The following is a 21807-nucleotide window of genomic DNA, read 5'->3' as shown; positions in this document are numbered from 1 at the left end:
AAAAATAAAGAGGATAAAAAATGGTTGGGCTGGTTTTATTGAAATCCTGGCTTAATGTTTAAGATTGGTAATAAACTCTCTGAGCCCCCTTATGTCAAATATCACAAGACACGACAGCCCATTTTTCTCTTGCCTTGTCTAAAGTGAAATCGTTTTCACTAAACACCACTTTAATATTTCTTGGTTGCTCTCACTTATTTAAGGCTTGCGATGGCCACAGGCATTCTAAGAACTTGCAGGATTTATTTTCTATCACTCACTGTTCTCATAACGGTGGAAGATGTGCAGCTGAAATGCAGTAGAGAGTAATACTTACAGAATAAAGCTGGAATGGACAGACTGAATATTCGTCACATCAGGGAACACAGTTATTGCAGTGTTACTAATGCTCCTGTTAAAAATGAATGCAAAAAGTATTAAACACAAAATTATTCATATTTTGTTACAGATGTGAGTAAACCTTTTGTATGTAAAACTGTAAAGCTCCATGTTCTTAAATTCTATCTAAAAATAATGTATTTTAGAGAAGAGGACTGGGATGCACTTCTGTAAATTATTCATAACTAATATAAACTTCTTCATCTTACTTGATACAGTTCTGGGTTGCAGGGGGTCTAGTTCCATCAAGATTGGGTGAAAGGCAACGACCCCCCCTGGTAAAGAACAAGTCCATTATCGAACCAACTTTTTCACACATTCATGCTCCTACTCATGCCTGTACCATCTTGGAATCACCAGGTTCTTAGATAGATAGATAGATAGATAGATAGATAGATAGATAGATAGATAGATAGATAGATAGATAGATAGATAGATAGATAGATAGATAGATAGATAGATAGATAGATAGATAGATAGATACTTTATTAATCCCAAGGGGAAATTCACATTCTCCAGCAGCAGCATACTGATACAAAAAAACAATATTAAATTAAAGATTGATAATAATGCAGGTAAAAACAGACAATAACTTTGTGTAATGTTAACGTTTACCCCCCCCGGGTGGAATTGAAGAGTGAGCAGAGAGCTGAGGAGACTTTGTGCCAGCAAAGCAGCGGGTCCAGATGGAGTATCGCCACGACTGCTGAAGGTCTGTGCATTGGAGCTGGGGGGCCCTCTACAGCGTATCTTCAACCTGAGCCTGGAACAGGGCAGAGTCCCGAGGCTTTGGAAAACATCTTGCATCACCCCAGTCCCAAAGGTATCACGTCCTAGTGAGCTGAATGACTTCCGGCCTGTTGCTCTGACATCACATGTGATGAAGACCATGGAGAGGCTGCTGCTTCACCACCTGAGGCCTCAGGTTCAACATGCCCTCGACCCTCTGCAGTTTGCATATCAGGAGAAGGTGGGAGCGGAGGATGCCATCATCTATATGCTACATCGATCCCTCTCCCACTTGGACAGAAGCAGTGGTGCTGTAAGAATTATGTTTCTAGACTTCTCTAGCGCCTTTAACACAATCCAACCTCTGCTCCTTAGGGACAAGCTGACAGAGATGGGAGTTGATTCATACCTGGTGGCATGGATCGCGGACTATCTTAAAGACAGACCTCAGTATGTGCGTCTTGGGAACTGCACGTCTGACATTGTGGTCAGCAACACTGGAGCGCCACAGGGGACTGTACTTTCTCTGGTCCTGTTCAGCCTATATACATCGGACTTCCAATACAACTCGGAGTCCTGCCATGTGCAAAAGTTCGCTGACGACACTGCTATCGTGGGCTGCATCAGGTTGGATGGAGGAGGAGTATAGGGACATAATCAATGACTTTGTTAAATGGTGCGACTCAAACCACCTACAACTGAACACCAGCAAAACCAAGGAGCTGGTGGTGGATTTTAGGAGGCCCAGACCCCTCATGGACCCCGTGATCATCAGAGGTGACTGTGTGCAGATGGTGCAGACCTATAAATACCTGGGAGTGCAGCTGGATGATAAATTAGACTGGACTGCCAATACCGATGCTCTGTGTAAGAAAGGACAGAGCCGGTTATACTTCCTTAGAAGGCTGGCGTCCTTCAACATCTGCAATAAGATGCTGCAGATGTTCTATCAGACAGTTGTGGCAAGCGCCTTCTTCTACGCAGTGGTGTGCTGGGGAGGCAGCATTAAGAGGAAAGACGCCTCACGCCTGGACAAACTGGTGAGGAAGGCAGGCTCTATTGTTGGCATGGAGCTGGACAGTTTAACATCTGTGGCAGAGCGAAGGGCGCTCAGCAGGCTCCTATCAATTAAGGAGAATCCACTGCATCCACTAAACAGTGTCATCTCCAGACAGAGGAGCAGCTTCAGTGACAGACTGAGGAGATCGTTCCTCCCCCAAACTATGCAACTCTTCAGTTCCACCCGGGGGCGTAAACGTTAACATTATTTAAAGTTATTGTCTGTTTTTACCTGCATTATTATCAATCTTTAATTTAATATTGTTTTTTGTATCAGTATGCTGCTGGAGAATGTGAATTTCCCCTTGGGATTAATAAAGTATCTATCTATCTATCTATCTATCTATCTATCTATCTATCTATCTATCTATCTATCTATCTATCTATCTATCTATCTATCTATCTATCTATCTATCTATCTATCTATCTATCTATCTATCTATCTATCTATCTATCTATCTATCTATCTATCTATCTATCTATCTATCTATCTATCTATCTATCTATCTATCTATCTATCTATCAACCTTGATGCCTGTCTTATGTATAAATATGTGGAAGGAAAACCACAGAACTGAGATGGACAAAGACATGGAGGGAATGCACAAATTCCACATGCTGTAGATAAAAACACAGGGTCAGGGAGATCAACACTGTGAAACCCATTATTCAAACCTCAAAGATCCAATTTGATTTGTTGTAAAATGTGTCACACATGGGCACCTGAGGATCACCTTCCAGGCTCAGACAAGGTATACAATAACCCATCAAGACACGAGGAGGCGCCAACGCTAACAACACCATCTCTTCTGTCCTTCGTAGCTCTAAGAAGCCACCCAAGGAGGGCTACACCCTCACTCAACTAAACCACACCTCCTCCAGTCAGGGCAACATAAATTTGTGGGCTCCCAGAAGATGGCATCTCAGTGTGAGGAACCCAGACCTGATTGAGATAGTTTAGAGAAGTTGCCGAGGCTAACAGAGGCAGATATTGCACCTGATTTCTGTTTTGCCACCATGCATTCATTTTTATTTTTTGTTTTAAATACTGGCAACAAATGGTGTGACCCAGCTGGCACCCAAACCTTTCTTTGGTTCTCCTCTTCCTTATTTGCACCTCACAGATGCTATTAGGTAATATGTAATGTCTGAAATATTACATCATCTATACAATTCAGCAGTGTTGAAGAATAGATGCACTTGTACTTCTAAAAGGCACTTATATAATAATCTTTGCCATTATTAAGTTCAGTTTATATTTCACCCTCCTTTTCTAAGCTTTACCCAAATGTCTTACCTTGACAGAAAAAAATTTCTAGCTTACATTTTGTAAAATTTAGAGAGGAACAGCTTGCTATATTCTATCCAACATCGTTCTAAGTGTATCAAAAGGTACAGAACCTTTACAAATTAAGCAAATAAAGAACACAGAGAAACTTAAAGTAAGGTGTCAGTTCAAACATCGAATAAAGCGATTTAAAAAATAAATCTAATAGTTTTGGCTTTATTCAGATTTTAGATAAACCACCAACATATTTTATACATTTCTGTTCTCTAAGTGTTTCCCTTTTTTCAGTTACAGCATTGGCCAAAGTTGGGATTTTTTGTTTACGAAGCAAGAATCGTCCCTGGATGAGTTGCCAGTTCACTCATAATAGTCTAAATAAAAATATTTCTATGTACTAAAATATTCAACTATAAGACATTGTGGAAAACCACATGGACTCCAGGAGAACATGCAACATCCACACAGACAGTTGGCTAGCTGGGGAAGAAACTCAAATTTCTGGAGGTATGAAGCCGTGTAAAGTATTAATCACTACACCATGGTGCCAAAAACTAACTTTTTTTGCCTTTGTCCCACAAAACAGCATTAAAAAGAGATATGTAGTATGATAGGTGTATGAACTACAGGTAATAGTACAGGGAAGTCTAACTTACATATTGTTCTTGTAGCCACTGAAGTCGGCCAATGACATCAGAAGCAATTTCAGGATCTGTGTCAGGGTTTAAATACTGCCCTTGAAACACCTTAGGTAAGACCAGACAAGAGTCGATGAGAACCAGAGTGGTGATTTACTAGTGGGCCATGGTCATCAGAGAGTGAGGGAGTGTGAAAGACGGCAGACAAGGATGATATTCAGTACTAGGAGATGAGCAAGTTGGCAAGACACTTTACCTGATAGAAAATTGTTGAATCCTGACAAGGAAGACCAGTGGCTACCAAGATTTGTCTCATCTTACATTTCCTTTGATATCTTATACCGTGTTCTACTTGTTTTACCCTGTGAATTTACAAAGTAAATACACTATTCTGAAATACGAGTGTACCACTGGCATTTTTGAAGGAGTGGAGAGGCACTAGAAAAGCGATGTCACTTTTACAGTGATTTGCTCCCAAAAGACATTTATGTTTGTTTAGCAGGTCATGATCACTATTACCAGGATGATAGAATGTTACAAATAAACCTACCCTGCCAAGTCTTTAGAGAAACAAACCGCAGACACTGAGAGAACATGCCAACTCCAATGCCAGGATAAAAATCAATAGACTGAACTAACACAAGAAGTCACAGTTAATAACAATAATAATAATACATTTTATTTATATAGCGCTTTTCCCATGCTCAAGGCACTTCATAGAGTTTAAGAAAGAACGGCAGGGTATACAGTATATAGCATTGTACTAAACCAAATTAATAAATAAAGAAGAGTAGATAGTAAATTCAGAGAAAAAGCATAATAGACAACATAATTGATGGTCTCGCACACACACACACATACATGTTACATGAGATCTTTACATGGAGGTAAACTGAGAGAAGGGTAATAAAGTCAAATAGAGCTAAAAGCCTTCCTGAACAGATGAGTTTTGAGTTGTTTTTTAAAAGAATTCATGGAGTCAGCTGACCTGATTAATTTCGGTAGGTCATTCCAGAGTCTGGGCGCTATACAGCTGAAGGCCCTGTCACCCATGGAGTGTAGATTAGTGAGGGGCACAACAAGGTTGCCAGAATCAGAGGACCTTAGTTGGCGGACAGGCACATAGTGATGGAGCAGGCCACTGATGTAGTTTGGCGCGAGGTTATTTAAGGCTTTGTAGGTTATCAGTAGGATTTTATATTCAATTCTGTAGGACAAAGGGAGCCAGTGAAGGCGGAGCAGGATGGGTGTGATGTGCTCGCTGCTGCTGGTTCGAGTAAGGACTCTTGCAGCTGAGTTTTGAATAAGCTGGAGCTGTGATATAAGATTAGAAGGGGCACCTGCCAGTAGGGAATTACAATAATCGATGCGGGATGTGATAAAAGCATGGACAAGTTTCTCAGCACTAGAAAAGGAGAGGAAGGAGCGAACACGTGTTATGTTACGGAGGTGAAAGTAAGAAAATTTCTAAATGTGATTTATGTGGGCGGAATAAGAAAGGGGGGAATCAAAAATTACACCAAGATCCTTTGTAGTAGAGGCAGGTCTGATGAGATCACCACCAAGATGGACTGGGAAGGAGCTCATTTTATTAAGTTGCACTTTAGTCCCAATTTGCAGGACTTCAGTTTTGTTGCAATTTAATTTTAAAGAGTTCTGCTCCATCCAGGTTTTAATTTCACTGAGGCAAGTTGTAAGCTGAGAAAGTGCTGATGAAGTTCCACTTTTAACATTGAAATAGAGTTGAGTATCATCTGCATAAAAATGATAACCCCGTCCAAAGCTACGAATAATATGGCAAAGGGGAAGCATTTAAATACAGAAAAGCAGAGGGCTGAGGACAGAGCCCTGAGGAACTCCTTGTATGACTGGCGTTGTGCTGGATCTGCTGTTGTCAAGACTAACAAGCTCTTACCTATCAGTCAGATAGGACTTGAACCACTGGAGGGCAGAGTCAGAGATACCCAGCATGTTCTCCATTCTGGACAGTAGGATGTCATGTCTAACAGTGTCATATGCTGCACTGAGGTCTAACAGAATTAATATGCTGGTTTGTCCAGAGTCTGCTGCCATAAGCAAATCATTGGTTACCCATAGCAGAGCAGTTTCACAGCTGTGCTGCGCCCTGAAACCAGACTGAAAGGGTTCCATCAAATTATTAGAGGTTAGGTAATTGGTGAGTTGGGAAGCTACAACACGCTCTAGAACTTTTGACAGGAAAGGTAAGTGGGAAATAGGCCGGAAATTCTTAAGATTGTCAGCATCAAGACCAGATTTTTTTAACATTGGGGTTACAGAAGCAATTTTAAAAGTGAGCGGCACAGAGCCAGTGTCAAGGGATGAGTTTATTATTGTTGTAACAGTCAGGATTATGGCATGAAGGCAGGATTTAAGTAGTGTGCTGGGGATGGGGTCCAGTACACAAGTAGTCGGCCTCATCTTACAAAGCAGGTTATTAACAAACGCAGAAGTGACTGGTGAGAACTTAGAGAAGAAGCTGGATGGAGTGGGAAAACAGGGAGAGATATAAACAGATGATGTATTTATGTTAGTTGAATTATTTAGATCTTTAATTTTGTTACAGAAAAAGTGCAGGAATTTCTCACAGACTTCAGTAGAAGAGGTAGTTAGGCCAGATGTGGGTTGGAGTAGTTTATTATCTACTGAGAACAAAACCCTTGGGTTATCGTGGCCACTTTCTATTATTCTGCCATAATGGGTGTTCTTGGCAGCAGTTAGTGCTTCTCTGTAAGCTCTTTGGTGGTCAGAGAAAGCCTGGATGTGCACGGTGAGGCCAGTCTTAGGTGACATTCTCTCAAGGCGTCGGCCAGCTGCTTTCATAGATCACAATTCTGAGTTATACCAAGGAGCTGAATGTTTAAAGGAAACCTCCTTATGTTTTAAAGGAGCTGTTTTATCTAATGCTGAATGAAGGGCTGTGTTGTAGTGGTCAACAAGACTATCTAGTGTTGGTGGAATAGGTGAAGACAGTAAAAGATCAGAAATGGATCCAGAAAGGATAGAGGATAGAGGATTTTTAAGGTTTCTGTAAGAAATTTGTCATTTTCAGGTAAGAGGATAGAGAGGTAATAAGACAGTGAAAAGTACTGCTTTATGGTCAGAGAGTCCCAAATCAGTGCTGTAAGTGTTAGCAACATATAGTCCGGAAGTACAGATCAGATCCAATATATGACCACCAGAGTGGGTGGGAAAATCAACATGTTGTGTCAAGTCAAAACAGACCAGTAAGGATAGGAATTCATTTCTCAGTTTAGATGTGGGGATGTCAATATGGATGTTGAAATCACCAAGAAGAATGACTCTCTGGGAAAAGGAACTTAATTTGGTTAATAGTTCAGTCAGATCAGATAAGAAGGATGCATTGTATTTTGGAGGACGATAAGGAACAATGAGTAAGACAGGACCTGATTCCGTTATTAGTTTAAGAGCCAGACACTCTAATGGTGACATTATTGAGATTATCTATTTCCTTCCATTCTTTTTCTAGAACTGTTTAATCCAGTTGAAGACTTGTGGGAGCTAGCATATTTCAGCATTGGACATTAGGACAGTAACCCGTGTTGAACAAGCAACTAGTTCATACTGTGCTGTACCAAAGATAAAAGCTAAGCACAAACCAACACTCCCCTCCACTCACCCCAAGAAAACAAGCAGAAAAACTCACAATGACTCTTACAGGTATGTTAAGTTGGGAAGGTCCATAAATGCTTCATTCTCAATTACCGTGAGGTGCTTTGTATTCTGAATGATGCTAAATGAAATAAAAAAGATGCATTAGAATTGTCACACTCTTGTATGAAAACAGCAACTCAAAACAGTCCTTCAAATTGTGTTACTTTATCATCTCATCACTATATTAGCACTACATCTATAGTTTCTTTTCACTTGGGTTATCCATATGGAACACACCAAACGACCAGACCATACTGATTGTAGCATTAAGGAACTAGTGAATATGGGTTTAGTCACCTCTTTAAAAAGTTTCTCCCTGTTTGGATAAACATCACTAACAGTCGCTCACAGATGACACAGGATACACTGCACAACAATTTTTTTGCTTCCTGAAATGTTTTTGCTGATTGTGACAGGTACCTGCTGGGTATGCACAAATATAGTTTTGGTTTTACTGCATCACATAGGATCTCTTAGAAATAGACATTTATATGTTTACTGACAATAACGTATTTAGTCATGTTTATGTTTCGCATAAGCTATTAAATTCAACAGAATTAAAAGTGTTTTGCTCCCGATTTTCTTTTGTATTCAATGTCTGGTGCATCACGTTGCATTGTCCAATAGTAGTCAGCAAGCACTGACGGATTCCAGTTGCCTTGGTATCGTTTCTCCATCGTAGCAATGTCCTGGTGAAACCTTTCACTGTGTTCGTCACTGACAGCACCGAGATTTGCGGGGAAGAAGTCCAAGTATGAGCGGAGGAAATGAATTTTGAGTGAAATGTTGCACTTCATTGTCCTTTATGCTTTGAGAAGTTTGTCTACCAGCTGAATGTAGTTTGGGGCTCTGTAATTGCCCAGAAAATTGTTAACAATGTCTTTGAAGGCTTTCTAGGCAATTTTTTCCGGCCCAACTAACAAATCTTCAAACCGCCTGTCACTCATAACATGTCTGATCTGGGGGCCAGCAAAAATGCCCTCTTTGATCTTGGCATCAGTTATTCTTGGGAACATCTATCTTAAATAACAAAAACCTTCACCTTCCTTCTTCAGTGCTTTCACAAAATTCTTCATGAGTCCCAGTTTTATGTGAAGAGGAGGCAAAAATATCTTTTTACGGAGTGGCCAGTTCTGTCGAGAATAGTGTGACTCTTTGGCACGGTTGTCCCATTCACAGATGAAACAACAGTATTTTGTATAGCCGAGCTGCAGTCCTAGTAACAGAGCAACAACTTTAAGATCTCCACAGTTATTCCAGTTGCACCTGCTATACTGGACGTGTTTCAGCAACGGTTCCATATTCTCATACGTTTCTTTCATGAGTGCTGCATAGCCAACAGGTACTGAAGGATAAACATTGCCATTGTGTAGCAGAACAGCTTTCAGGCTTAACACTGACGAATCAATGAAGAGACGCCACTCTTCCGGGTTGCCCAGGCTGCACAAACCGTTGTTGATAAGTCACTTACGGGAGCGAAAATGTTTGGATACAAATATAAGAAAAAAGCATGACAAAACTGAAGATTTCTCTGAAATGGTATGTGATGGGTGAATTATGATGTGATATTTGTGATCATCACCCAAAAATGTATAAGAAACACCCAACAGTGTTCAAGAAGCAAAAACTTTGTTGTGCAGTGTTATCGATCACAGACATCCTTTCACTTTTCACATATAATCAAGTCTTGCTCCCTTTGTTTTGTCCTAATTTTTTCAGGAAAATAATTTTAATTGCAGTTACTGAACAATGTACAAATGCTCTTACTGTTTTATTTCATACCATAATTTTATAAACTCCAAGATGCATCTGATGATAAGACTTTGGATATTAGTGCACTGAACATTTCTGGATACAGGAAGACACCTCCTTTTGGACATAACTGTGTCTGTAGTATCAAAGTGTCGTTCTTTCATATAGAGAGTGTTACCCTGTTTATGCTGATGGTGCATGTTGGGATGGATAAAAAAGAATTAATTAAATTAAGAGGTTAATTAAATTGGCAGGATCTAATCAATAACATTTTAGAATAAGCTTCCATTTCTGGGAAAAGGATAGTCTTCCTGTTAAAGATTAGCTTTGGTTGTTGGCTCTCCTCTCTTTCTCTTGGGTGGGAGTCAAATTTTGCTTTGTTAAGTTTGACTTGATTGTATGGAATGATTGATTGTATGGAATGTTATCTGCTTTTAATTAAAATCAATAAAAAAATTAAATTGCATCAAAATGTTGGATGTATCTTATCATTAATGTGTATATGGAGAACTCTATTAATAGTGTTAGCAGGACACTTATTCTTTCCTGATGCTAGAGCTTTCAGGTGACAATGGGCAAGCAAATGGAGAAGTAGGACAAAGAGCCAAAGATTCTGAAACATAAATGCAGGTGAAAGGAAGTCGTGCACCCTGAATGCTTCCACCAGAGGCCCATGAGTTCATGAAAAAGGTTTGTGATGTATTTTGTGATATGTAGACTTCAAACAGCAGCACTCATAGAATGGTGCCAGGATTATATTTGCTAACACAGTGTGAAATGCTGCTGCTTATCCCATTAGGTTAGAATTCTGACAGTGCATCTGTTAATTTGCGAAATAGCAGTGGGTCTTAAGGATGAGTTTTTTCTAATTGCACTGGTTTGTTTCATTGTTAGTTGCAAGCCATTAACAGTCACGTTCAGTACCAACATTATGGTGAAATTGCCTCCAAAAACACACAATTCAGTGGTGTTTGTGTTGTGTCATTTTTTTATTTATAAGGCATATATAGTAGTCCAAAACAAATGGCTCTGAAGTTTTTACATTTGCATTTCCCCTTAAATGAAAGTCTGCAATGTGCACTTTAAAAACGTCTGAACTGTTTGATTTTTTAAAATTTTGTACTGTGGAACTTTGTCCCATTGTATGTTATTCTAGAGGTTTTAACAGTAATACTTCTCCAACCTTGCCTTTAGTGGTTATGTGGCCCCCCCTCCCTGTTAACAATTGTCCATTGGCCTCCTTAAGATGAACAGCATCTCCCCACCACATGAAGATGTAAAGGAGGTAGTTAAATCATAAGCTTGTGATAATTTCAGTATTACTTATTTTTGCCAGAAGCATCCATGACTCTTCATATACTGTATACAGTATATATTTTGCCTTTAGGTATTGATCTTCACAATCTAGTATTCCAAATCATATTTCATATTGTGTGGCCCCTTGGTTTTGGTCTTATTTCCATGCCTAAGCTATTTATTTTCATTACCGTAATTAGGCTGAATTCCAACATGAATGACATGGAATATAATGCATATAAAATGTTTTCAGGTTTTTAGGCACTGCTGGGGTATCAGATTGACTGTGGGATAAACATATTACCAGAAAAAAAAGAATGTGCAAAATATTGGGGACAAGAAGAAACATTCTAAACAATATTCTAATTTTATGTTACATTTTTTCTATAGATACTTAAAAATTATGTGTGAATTGTTTTTCTTATGCTTGTTGTTCTATGTATACTAGTATAGATATTAAATGAGTTAATTTATTAACCCTTTCGGCCCTGACATCCTATTATGAGTACATATATATGCAGCCATTTTTTGTAAAGCACTGGTACATTGGCATGCTACTATTAGCACAGACTGGCATACAGTCCGCGAAACACGGAAGTGAAAATGGATGCTTCCGGACTGTGTGCACCACTTTCAATTTTATTTCCTCAAGAAGATTGAAGTATTTCGCAGCTATTGTATAATACTAGTGATCATTTTTTTGTTTTTTTCATTTTTGAGCTTCCTAGACACCCCAAAGGTAGAATATCTCACAAAATAATATTCCCCATAAAAACAGAAAATCCAGGGCCAAAAGGGTTGATCTTTTATTGTAATCTTAATGTGTAAACCATTTGGTAATTGGAAGTGCTACTATATAAAAGATTATAGGTTTAAGTTTTCCTTATAAATAAATAAATATTTGATTAGTAAAAGTGGTTATAAATGAGGTGGACCCTACCAAAGCTTGTGGCTAATGTGCACTTCCTGTTGTGTCAGAAGCAATTACATTTTTTAATTTTGATTTGATTTGATATACTTTATTAACCCCACAGGGCAACTTGTCTGTTTAGATGACCTTTGGGGGTCAAAGTGCAGGGTCAGCCATTGTACAGAATCCCTGGAGCATTTTGCAGATTAAGGGCCTTGCTCAAGGGCCCAACGGAATAGGATCCCTTCTGGCAGTAATGAAACTTGAACTGGCAACCCACCAGATACCAGCACAGGGCCTTAGCCACACAGTCACCATTCTGCCTAACTTCTGCTTATAACTGGAGTTGTTCAGGGTGAATTCATTGTAATCAAAATGAAGAACCGTTTAAAAACAGTCAGAAGTAATCAAACTTTAAAGTATTTTTATATTCCTTTGAATTAAATATTCTAATTATGTTATGATGCAAGTTTTGAAAATGTACTTACATTTCACTTATACCTTCCATGGACAAAAAGCTGTGTCTTTCTATTCTTTCAATATGGTCACTTTGGAGTATTTCACTATGAGAAACATAAAAAGAAATTCTAAGATCAAGATTATTTTACATTAGAAGATTTTTCTTCCCAAGGAAGTCTGTAAAATGTAGTGGGAGGTTTACTGATTTGCAAAGAAATTTCTCCCAGCTGGGACGTACCTTGCAGCAGCACTGATAGCTGGTAGTCCTGCTCTCGTATCCAACCGTGTATCACTATTTTATAAAGTACCACATGCTTCTCTTGCTCTGTGCCTACTTCCAGTGTCTCATCTTGTTGGGAACATGAAGTGAGATGCATTCTAGAGTGAAAAATACCCTCTATGGGTGAATACATCTGTCTATCTTATTAAACTGAGTTGGATTTTACATTGCTTGGACAGCATACCAAAATATTTCTTAAAAGTGGTAATCCATTGTTGATTTGGGACAACCTCAGTGTAACAGGACTGTGTTGTATTGAGGCTGTACAAGTCTATCCATGTATGTCTGTAAAGAAAACGTATTGGTCAATTCCATTATTCTGTCATATGAGAGAGAGATAAACCTTGTTAGCTCTGCGTGATGTGTGGGGTCTTCCTGTCCGTAAAATCCATACCCTAATTTTATAAACATTAAGATTCCTGTTGAAGCTGTGCTTATGCTTTCCTGTGCCATGGATTACAAACCATTTTGATGATGATGATTTCACTTCAGAAATGTATCTGTTCATTCTTTGCACTTTAATGCTGTCAGTAAAGGTTACAGTATAGAAAGCAGTTCAAAATTATGGTAAAAGCACCGCATGTGCACACAGAATCTTTTGGAGGTATTTACAGTGTATGAATTTATTCAGCAGCCAAGGGATTGATAATTAGAGTTGTCACAGTTTTTATGGCCCTGTCCAGCTCTCCTAGAGTAATTGCCTGTCTCTCCTGGAATCTCTTCCATGCCCTTGAGACTGTGCTGGGAGACACAGCAAACCTTCTGGCAATGGCATGTATTGATGTGCCATCCTGGAGAAGTTGGACTACCTGTGCAACCTCCGTAGGGTCCAGGTATCACCTCATGCTACCAGTACTGACACTGACCATAGCCAAATGCAAAACGAGTGAAAAAACAGTCAGTAAAGATGAGGAGGGAAAAATGTCAGTGGCCTCCACCTGTTAAACCATTCCTGTTTTGGGGTCGTCTCATTGTTGCCCCTCTAGTGCACCTGTTGCTAATTTCATTAACACCAAAGCAGCTGAAACTGACGAACAGCCCCCTCTGCTACTTAACTGACCAGATCAATAGCCCAGAAGTTTCATTGACTTGATGCTATACTCTGAGTAAAAAGTGTTCCTTTAATTAAATTGTACATCTGCATCCCCATACGCGACCGCAAAGTGGCTAGCGCGTAGCGCAAAAAAGTTTAATTAATTCTTCTAAGTGCTTCTTAAAGTTTAGTAAATAGGTTTTTACCTTTTTTTGTGTTGGGCTGTGAAGTAAAGGACTTTGAGTTCAAAGGGACAAACCAAATCACAGTGTGTGTTAAAATTTTAAACTCTTTGGTCATGTTTAATTAAAGACGAATCATACGGTTAAAAGTTGTGTTAAATTCAGGTACGTCAGCAATTGATGTTTTAAAGGTACTTGAATTGGAATTAGAAAATAATTTAGGTTGATGCATAAGAATTAGATAAGGCCCCCATGATTCAAATGATCTGTTCCAAGTAAGTACACCAGATATAAAGACACTGGCAAGATGGCTTCTGCATATGTGGTCTTATAGTCTTAACTAGTAGTGAATTGGTGCTTTTTAACATTCAAAACCAATGAAACAATCGATTCTGAAAAAGATGAAATCAAACATTGCATTACAGTGACACCTGGTGGCCAAATGCTGCTTAATTAAAATAAAAAAGCACCTAGCAGACTGACAAGATCTTATTAAATTAACTCCACAGATTAATATAGAAACAACGAGGCATTGATTATGACACTATAGACAAAAAAAGAACAGAACACCAGAAACACTTTTTTCAACATTCAATAAACGTACTTCTTGAAAATATATTCTGTTAAGTCTGCGGTTTATTTGCTTGATTCGAACTTTATATGGCAAATTCATTTATCCGTGTATCTTGTAGATCTATATTCCCTACCTCATAATGTTTTTTCATTGTTTATGTATCTCGGGGGTAAATAAAGTTCTATCTGTCTGCCGGTCCTGCTGTCCATCCATCCATCCATCAATCCAAACAATAATACATTTCTCTGACATTACATTTTTTTATTGCTGACATTAAAAACAACTGTCCTCAATAAAATTTTAATAACACTGTAAATAAATTAATAATCTTAACTTGCACTGAAAATTATACTTTTGTTGGAAAAATTCAGTGATTTTAAAAATTAACATAAAAAAGTTTATGCTTTTGAAACTACCCCTAGTAGTAGTAAATGTTCTAATGGGCCTATACAGAAACTGTTACCATTAAATTCATAATTTAAGGCAGAGGCTGTGGGAGAGTCAAATCTGTGCAAGTAAGCAGAAACACGTGCTCCTGGAAATGAATAAAAGGCACAAAGTGATACACGGAATATTAACAATTTATTTAGCATGTCGTTTTTGACAGCTGCTCCCTCCAACTCTTACAGCGGAGGGCTTTGTCTTGACTGTGCTGAGCCAATGAGGGGAATGACGCTCACTGCTGCCAACTCTTGTCAATAACACATTAGTTCACCTAAACACACTCTATTATTTGAAACAGTGAACATTTGAGGACTGATGCCAATACAGTATTTAAACAGTTGGCAAAATTATGCAATAGCATCTCTATGATATTATCACAGTTTAGAAACTGCATGCACTGAAACCATTACCAAGAACTAAAAGATAACTGGTGTCAGGCAAGATCAAATTATACAAATGGTCTGTGCTTACCAATGTACCTGTCACAGTGCAATGGAGGCACATGTAATCTATTCAGATAAAAGTACTCCTGTTTTTCCCCAGTTGGTTAAAATCCTTTTGTTCTTCTTTTATCATCTGAGTATTTGATGATGAATTTGGTGTTTAACATGGCGCTGAACTGTGCAACCTTGTGATTAAATAACATGATTTCTACGGCTGTAGTAGTAGGGTGTTCTACCGTGTTAGCCATTATGGATGCAATGAGAAGTCAAGCAATATGACGCCTTTTCTTGGCTAACTGAACAAATTACAATACGCAAGCTTTCTAGGCAACTGAGGCCCCTTACAGCTTCCCTGAAGAGGGGGGTGATTTCTATGGTAATGTTAATAAAATTGGAATTATACCATTAAATTGTATGCTGAGGAAAATTGACCAACACATACAATAAAAACTCTTCCCCTGCATGTAAATTCAATATATTTTGATTCTACACTAAAACTCATTTTTTAATCAAAAATTTAATGAAATATTTCCTTCAATAACCACATACTGTAGTTTTGCCATCTAATAACTCCACAGCCACACAAAAATACAAACTTCCTTCCCTCTTGTTCTGACCACTTTCAGTGCTGAGTTAAACCCCAGGAAGAAACAGTATTAAGTGTAAAGGCACCTTCTTGTTTCCTCAATTGGATGCCTTCTGCTATTGTCATCTTATTTTTCTATCTAACTTGAAGAGCAGGCTTCATCTTATAATAGCCCCCAGGCTTTAGCACAAATGTCCAGAGCCTGAATAATATTACTAATACAAATCACATCGGGTTACATGTCACTGTGAATTCCTATTAGCTAAATTAATTAAAAATACTCTGTATGAACTTGGTAGGAACTCCTACATGCTGTAGCACAGAAAGTCATGGATAGATAAACGTAGTGTTTAGAAAACACAGAGTAACTGACAGGCCATACTGGGTCAGTACTACATCCGTATGTTTTTCTGGTTTGATTTCTCTGGGACATCCACAGCCCATCTTCTATAAAATCAGCATTGAGGGACATCTATCAATGAATTAAATTGATTCAATCATTGAACAATTAAATACAAAAGTATATACAAGCACACACAGAAAAGGGAAAAAAAATTAACTTACATTTTGCTAACGTTGAAAAGTCCTTTAAAGTTGTTGCTTTGGATTACTTTCAAAGGAAAGTGAGTCAACCTCCTGGGGGGAAAAATTAAAGAAATATAATGTATTTTGAAAAAATCTCTTTTTTGTGTATTTCTTTGAAAAATTTGTTCCATGCATCTGTCCAACTTCTGAATAGACAATCCAGTTCAGGATCACTGAGGTCTGGAGCGTCAGGTATTCATCGTATGTCACTCTCTACTGTCCATTTAGTGTCACCAGTCATCCTAACTCCAAGGGATGTGGCGTGACCTGATTTATTGTGATACATTTTGTCTTTCAGGCAGCATAATCTTTTTTTTTTTTATTATTATTTTTAAAGTCAGTGTTATATATGATCACAGTACTTGAGTTGATTGGAGGTAATTGTGTTGTGTTGCATCAGAAAATAGGAAGAGGAGAGAAAGCTGGAAAAATGGAGAAGGGCTTTTGAAGACAGAAAATAAAAGACTATATTGTAAGGTTTCTAAACTCTTTTGGGACACCCACAATGGGACGACACACCAAAGAGAGTCCCGAAGCACGATCGCCGCAAACCTGCCTGATTGCTGTGTCTGTGTACAGGAGAGCGGCAGATCTTGCTACAATAAATAACCGTGCTGTTCCTGTTTCAAGCTGAATAAAGATGGTCTTGCTAAAGTACTGAGACTCAGGCTCATGTTTTGGGGTGCAAGACAGGGATTCACACGTCACAGTATGCAGTTTAATGATCAGGATTCCGAAGTTAGCCATTGAAAAGAATGGATATGTTTAAATATTGAGGATCAGTGGTAGCCCAAGATGGAAAATTAGATGCAGAGATAACCCATAGAGTGCAGTGTGGATGGAACAATTGGAAGAAGGTATCAGGAGTCTTGTGTGACTGAAGAATTAAGGTGAAGATTAAAGGTAAAATTGTTAAAACAGTGGTATGACCAGCAATGATACACAGGAGTAAACGGGGCGCAGGACAATTTGGATGTGGCAGAAATGAGAAGGTTGAAATGGACAGAATAAGTAATGAGACCATCAGGAGTACAACAAAAGTGGGAGAGATATTTAAGAATATACTGGAAAGGAGGTTGAAATGGTGACGTGATGAGGAAAGAAAATAAATATGTGGGCAAAAGAGTGATGGGAATGGAAGTCCAAGGGAAGAGAAAGCAAGGGAGGCTAAAGCGGAGGTGGATGAATAAACTAAATGAAGATCTGAAGGAAAAGGGCTTAACTGGTGAGGGGGTGCAGGATCGAGGTGTTTTTGAGAAGGTTTGTCAAGTACATCCACAAAGAAGTGGGAAAAGAAGAAGAAGAAAAGGTGATATCAAAAATATACTCTGTGCCAGGTTTATTCACTATAAATCAGTTTGAACAGCTTTACTAATGCAGGGAGTGGCACAACTGACCTGCAGCCCCTCACCAGGTCTTTTCAACATGCAAGGCAATTAATGTATAACAGTAATACAGTGGTGCCACAAAGAGATAACTATGAATTATTTAAAATTCAATACATGTGTTTCTCACTTCTTTCAATGACATCTTGGTTCTCTTTTAACTGTGCTACCTGAGTTGGTCCTGTCAACCCTGTTTTAAGACTGGAGTAACTGTCCCAGATTATACTTATTTTTTTATATCATGATATAGGGATTTGCTCAGGTAACAAGGGGTTACCAAGGACAACGGTGGTACAGTTCCTCAAAGTGAGAATAATAAGCACTAAAGAAAATAAGGAAAGCAGAGGCCCTGATAGTGGTGCTAAGTGGTAGCAAAGAGCTCTCATATGGGACAGCACTGCACTGCATGAAAAGAAGCAGACTGAGGGCTGTCTCACATACCTGGCTGTGCTTGGGGGGTCAGGGACAGCAGAGGACCACCACAGGGAGCTCTCTCTAGCCTGCTGGAAGTGTGTCTGGGAAGGGCTGCCACTTTAATTTATTCTGAAGGATTAGGCTTAAAGAGTCATTTACACCAGAAGAGTAATGAGTCAGATGTTGAAGGATGTGTAGGAAAACCTTGGTATTTAATGTTCTGCTGTTGTTCAACACTAAAGTTTTTACTTTTGAGGGGAAAAAAGGTTTATTTTAAAATGTTGGAGCATTTTTGCAAGTGTGTCGGGTGCTCTGCCATCTACTTGGGAAAAGCGTTCTTAATCCCTATCCTCTGTTAGAGACAGCATGCTAGGACTGGCATCCCAGCCGGAGCAGAACTGGGATCCTTATCCAGCAGGAATGCCAATAGCGTGAAGACAATTTATTCAGGGCATTGTCTCTCCCAACACCCTAGGTGGTAGCCTTCCTGGGCTTCTGTTCTGCTATGGAGACCATCATGGCATATTGAGGATTGTAGTTCTTACAGGCAGTCACAGTTTGGTTGGGTCCCTTGGGTGTGAGCCATATTTAGCCAGGATCCAGATGTACCCATAAGTACTCCCTAGCCACCGTATTGGGACATTGGAAGTGCTTTGGAGTTTTACTTAAAAGGAGCAGACGTCTTCATCCAGGCTAGCCAGAGTTAGGAGGAAGCGGATGAAGCTTGTCTGGAGGAGCAGAGGAGAAGGAAAGAGCCTTGAAGAACTGTTTGAAGCCTGTATTGTTAAGGTATTTCAAGGAATAAAACCCTTGTATTAATCATATAACTGTTTAGCTTGTGTTTCTATTCAATCATCATATAGCATCTTTCATAAAGTTTAACTTCATGAAATGTTTTTGTTTCTCTTTGAGATGGATTCCCCTTGCTTCATGTGGCACTGAACATTAAGAAAATGTATCGATGAGCAAGAACACGTTGATTATATTAATAAAATAAAAACATTGTAGTCTCAGGATATCAGTTGGCTCCCCAAGTCATCCTCCTCTCAAGCATTTTTTTCTGTTCATGTAGAATATGTAAATGTCAGGCGTCTGTAAAATCAGGAATATCCAGAGAGTCTGAGAATAGCAGAAATTCAGTTCAGGTTAATAAGGCAGGCAGGGCATAGGAGAGCATTGAAAATTAAATAAAATATGAATTCCAGGTTTGCAGCTTTGCTTATTGGGCAGTTGAATATCATCACAGGGTGAAGGGCATTGGGTATATTATTTAAAAATCCCTTTTGATTTTTCATAATACTTAGACGCACAAGGCAGATGACTGATGGTAACATCTTAGATGCGTTAAAAGGAAGCCTTTAATTGTGGAGACGGTTAAAACAGCATACTTCAGTCAGCAAGCATTTAATCCGTGTCGTTGTTGAACTTTTGAAGCCAAAGAAATGTTCATTAGTATAACAACTATTGAAAGTAATGCCTGCACATGTGATTCGTGTTTGATTAACGTGGAAGAAAATGAACTGCCCTCTTGCTAGGAGTAGTCAGTGCAGCTTAGGGCAGTCCGATTCTGCAACTAATTCTGGCTCAGCACCCCGGCCTTAAGCAATAGCAAGTCTGATCACTTATCAGCATCCCCTTAAAATTAACACAACAAAGGCCTTTTGACATGAACAACATTCAGCAAGTACAGTATTTAATGTACAGTATAAACAAATGAAAAAGGAAAGATAAAGGCACTCAAACGAAAAGAAAATTTCTCAAGTTATGATTGCTGGGTGTGATAAAACACAGTTAACATTTATTTCTACTAAGCTCAGTTTATCACACATTACAATCTTTCTAAAAAGAGAGCATCTCTCTGGAGACTTTGAACCTCCATAGCTTCTTCAAACACAGGACTTCCTGACAGTTCTTAACAAATCTGCAGCATTCAACAGGCGAATTAAAAACTCGCGTTCAAGCACAACTGCATGTCGATGCAAGGACGGCGTGGAAATAAGTAGCAAAACAGTCCAATGGGCAAAAGGTAAACCTGGATTTTTTAAAATGATGCCGCGTTTGAAAGGAGCAATTGAAAATGATTAATCGAATGCTTCGTTTCTGAACAGTAAAACGCAGTTTACCGTTAATGTTCACCAGTAATGGATACATTCGACTAAAGCAGCACTGGTCATCTAAACCTATAAAATGACATGTTGCCTCACGTACCTCTAATGATAAAATACATAAATACTATATAAGCATGAAGAGTGATAGCCATATTGGCAGTGGGAAAGGCGCTATATACATACAATGTATTATTATCATTATTGTTATTATTATTAATGGCGCACAGCCGCAGATCGAAGGCTCAGTCAGATAATAAAAAAACACAATGGCGAATCCTCAACGGGATGCCACCGAATTTAAACAACGACTCTGTACTCACAAAGTGCCAAAGCTGCCATACTCTGACGAGATCCCCGATGCCAACTGGGTGTCCCGAGTGCAGGCGATCTCCACGCTGTTGCAGAGGCAAACTTGCGGACACTGAAAGCTCGCGAGGGTGGCGGTGGTTTCAGGGCGGCTCAGCAGTACAACCGCCACGAACAGGCTGTCAAAATCCATTACGTGCGCGCGCTGCTTGGAAGTCCGTGTTCTTCAGCTGTTTGTGTAAATGTTTGTATTAAAAACAAATCTATAAGCAGAGATCCGCTCAAACACAATCCAAACGCTGGGCTCACAATGAGTTGTTACAACTTGTACCTGAGACAGCTAATACGTGATTGACATCTGGCGCTGGGAGGATTCGCACCCTTTCCCCTAGAATGATAGGAATAAACAAAAATCTTCCTCGCGAAGCGGAGTAGAGGTACTAGTAACGTCAAAGACAAAACGTTTTCCTCTAGTCGCAGGGATATAAATGTGTTCTCGTTTTGCAAAAATAACTTATTCAAAAGAGACAGACCGGGAGAGAGAAAATCGCGGAGGCTTTTGTGGGCTGAGCTGATCATGCGTGTCCTGTGCACATTTAAACAGGAGCCGAAATCGGATAAGGATAAAGCATACAAAGTGTGTCTTCTCTTTATTTCCATTTCTTTGTCGCTTACTTCAGCGGCGAATGGTGCCCAACAGGCAAAGCTCCGACCAGACATACTACTGGACTGTAGAGAAGCCATTCGAACACATCCTGGTACATTCTCTTCTTATAGTACCTGGGTTCTGTCTTTAACTTAAACCATTTTCTGCCAATTCTTTTCGCAGTACTTGAAGGACAGTAAATCAGTGGAAAATGACAGCGTTAAGCCACACCCAGAGACTCGTCAAATTAACATAAAATTGTACTTTTTTCTGGTAAAATTTCAAATGAATAAGCAATTATTTGGAAAGAAAAATGTGATCTAATAATGTCATAGGAGCAGGTTATAACTTCACTTATATAGCCCCTATATATAGTCGTGCGACCTGTGCTATATACTGCGCCACTTTTTCAGTAGCACCAGGAAACAGAAAGGTAGGTTTCAGGTGTTTTTTCTCCCTTTGTTACGGGTGTCATTTGTGTTTTGCTAAAAAAAGAAATACACAATGGATATATTTCTATCTAAACCCCCCCAGCAGTGTTTCACATGTATAAGATGCACATATTTGCCCTGATGAAGCACACACACCCAACAGTATGCACCATGTCTCCAAATTACTCTGA

General features: G+C 39.1%; 1 protein-coding gene across 1 annotated transcript; it reads right to left on the bottom strand.

Annotated features, from left to right (window-relative positions):
- Window positions 1–206: 206 nt before the first annotated feature.
- Window positions 207–21291, bottom strand: LOC127525962 (lutropin-choriogonadotropic hormone receptor-like). The gene is made up of 5 exons (XM_051919421.1): window positions 20554–21291; window positions 16306–16377; window positions 12229–12303; window positions 7787–7861; window positions 207–391 (listed from the first exon to the last, which is right to left on the bottom strand). Exons 1-5 carry the CDS (start codon window positions 20730–20732, stop codon window positions 313–315), a joined length of 480 nt encoding a protein of 159 aa, XP_051775381.1. The 5' UTR covers window positions 20733–21291; the 3' UTR covers window positions 207–312.
- Window positions 21292–21807: the final 516 nt, after the last annotated feature.

The sequence above is a fragment of the Erpetoichthys calabaricus genome, chromosome 15 (assembly GCF_900747795.2).
Source record: "Erpetoichthys calabaricus chromosome 15, fErpCal1.3, whole genome shotgun sequence".
NCBI lineage: Eukaryota > Metazoa > Chordata > Cladistia > Polypteriformes > Polypteridae > Erpetoichthys > Erpetoichthys calabaricus.
The sequence above is the reverse complement of the archived record's forward strand: the minus strand, read 5'-3'. Positions and strand labels throughout refer to the sequence as shown.

Coding starts and splice junctions, on each gene's coding strand:
- LOC127525962 (XM_051919421.1), bottom strand. CDS start 20,732: ATGGATTTTGACAGCCTGTTCGTGGCGGTTGTACTGCTGAGCCGCCCT. Junction 16,378..20,553: donor TATGGCAGCTTTGGCACTTT/GTGAGTACAGAG, acceptor TTTTCCCCCCAG/GAGGTTGACTCACTTTCCTT. Junction 12,304..16,305: donor CTTTTCAACGTTAGCAAAAT/GTAAGTTAATTT, acceptor TGTTTCTCATAG/TGAAATACTCCAAAGTGACC.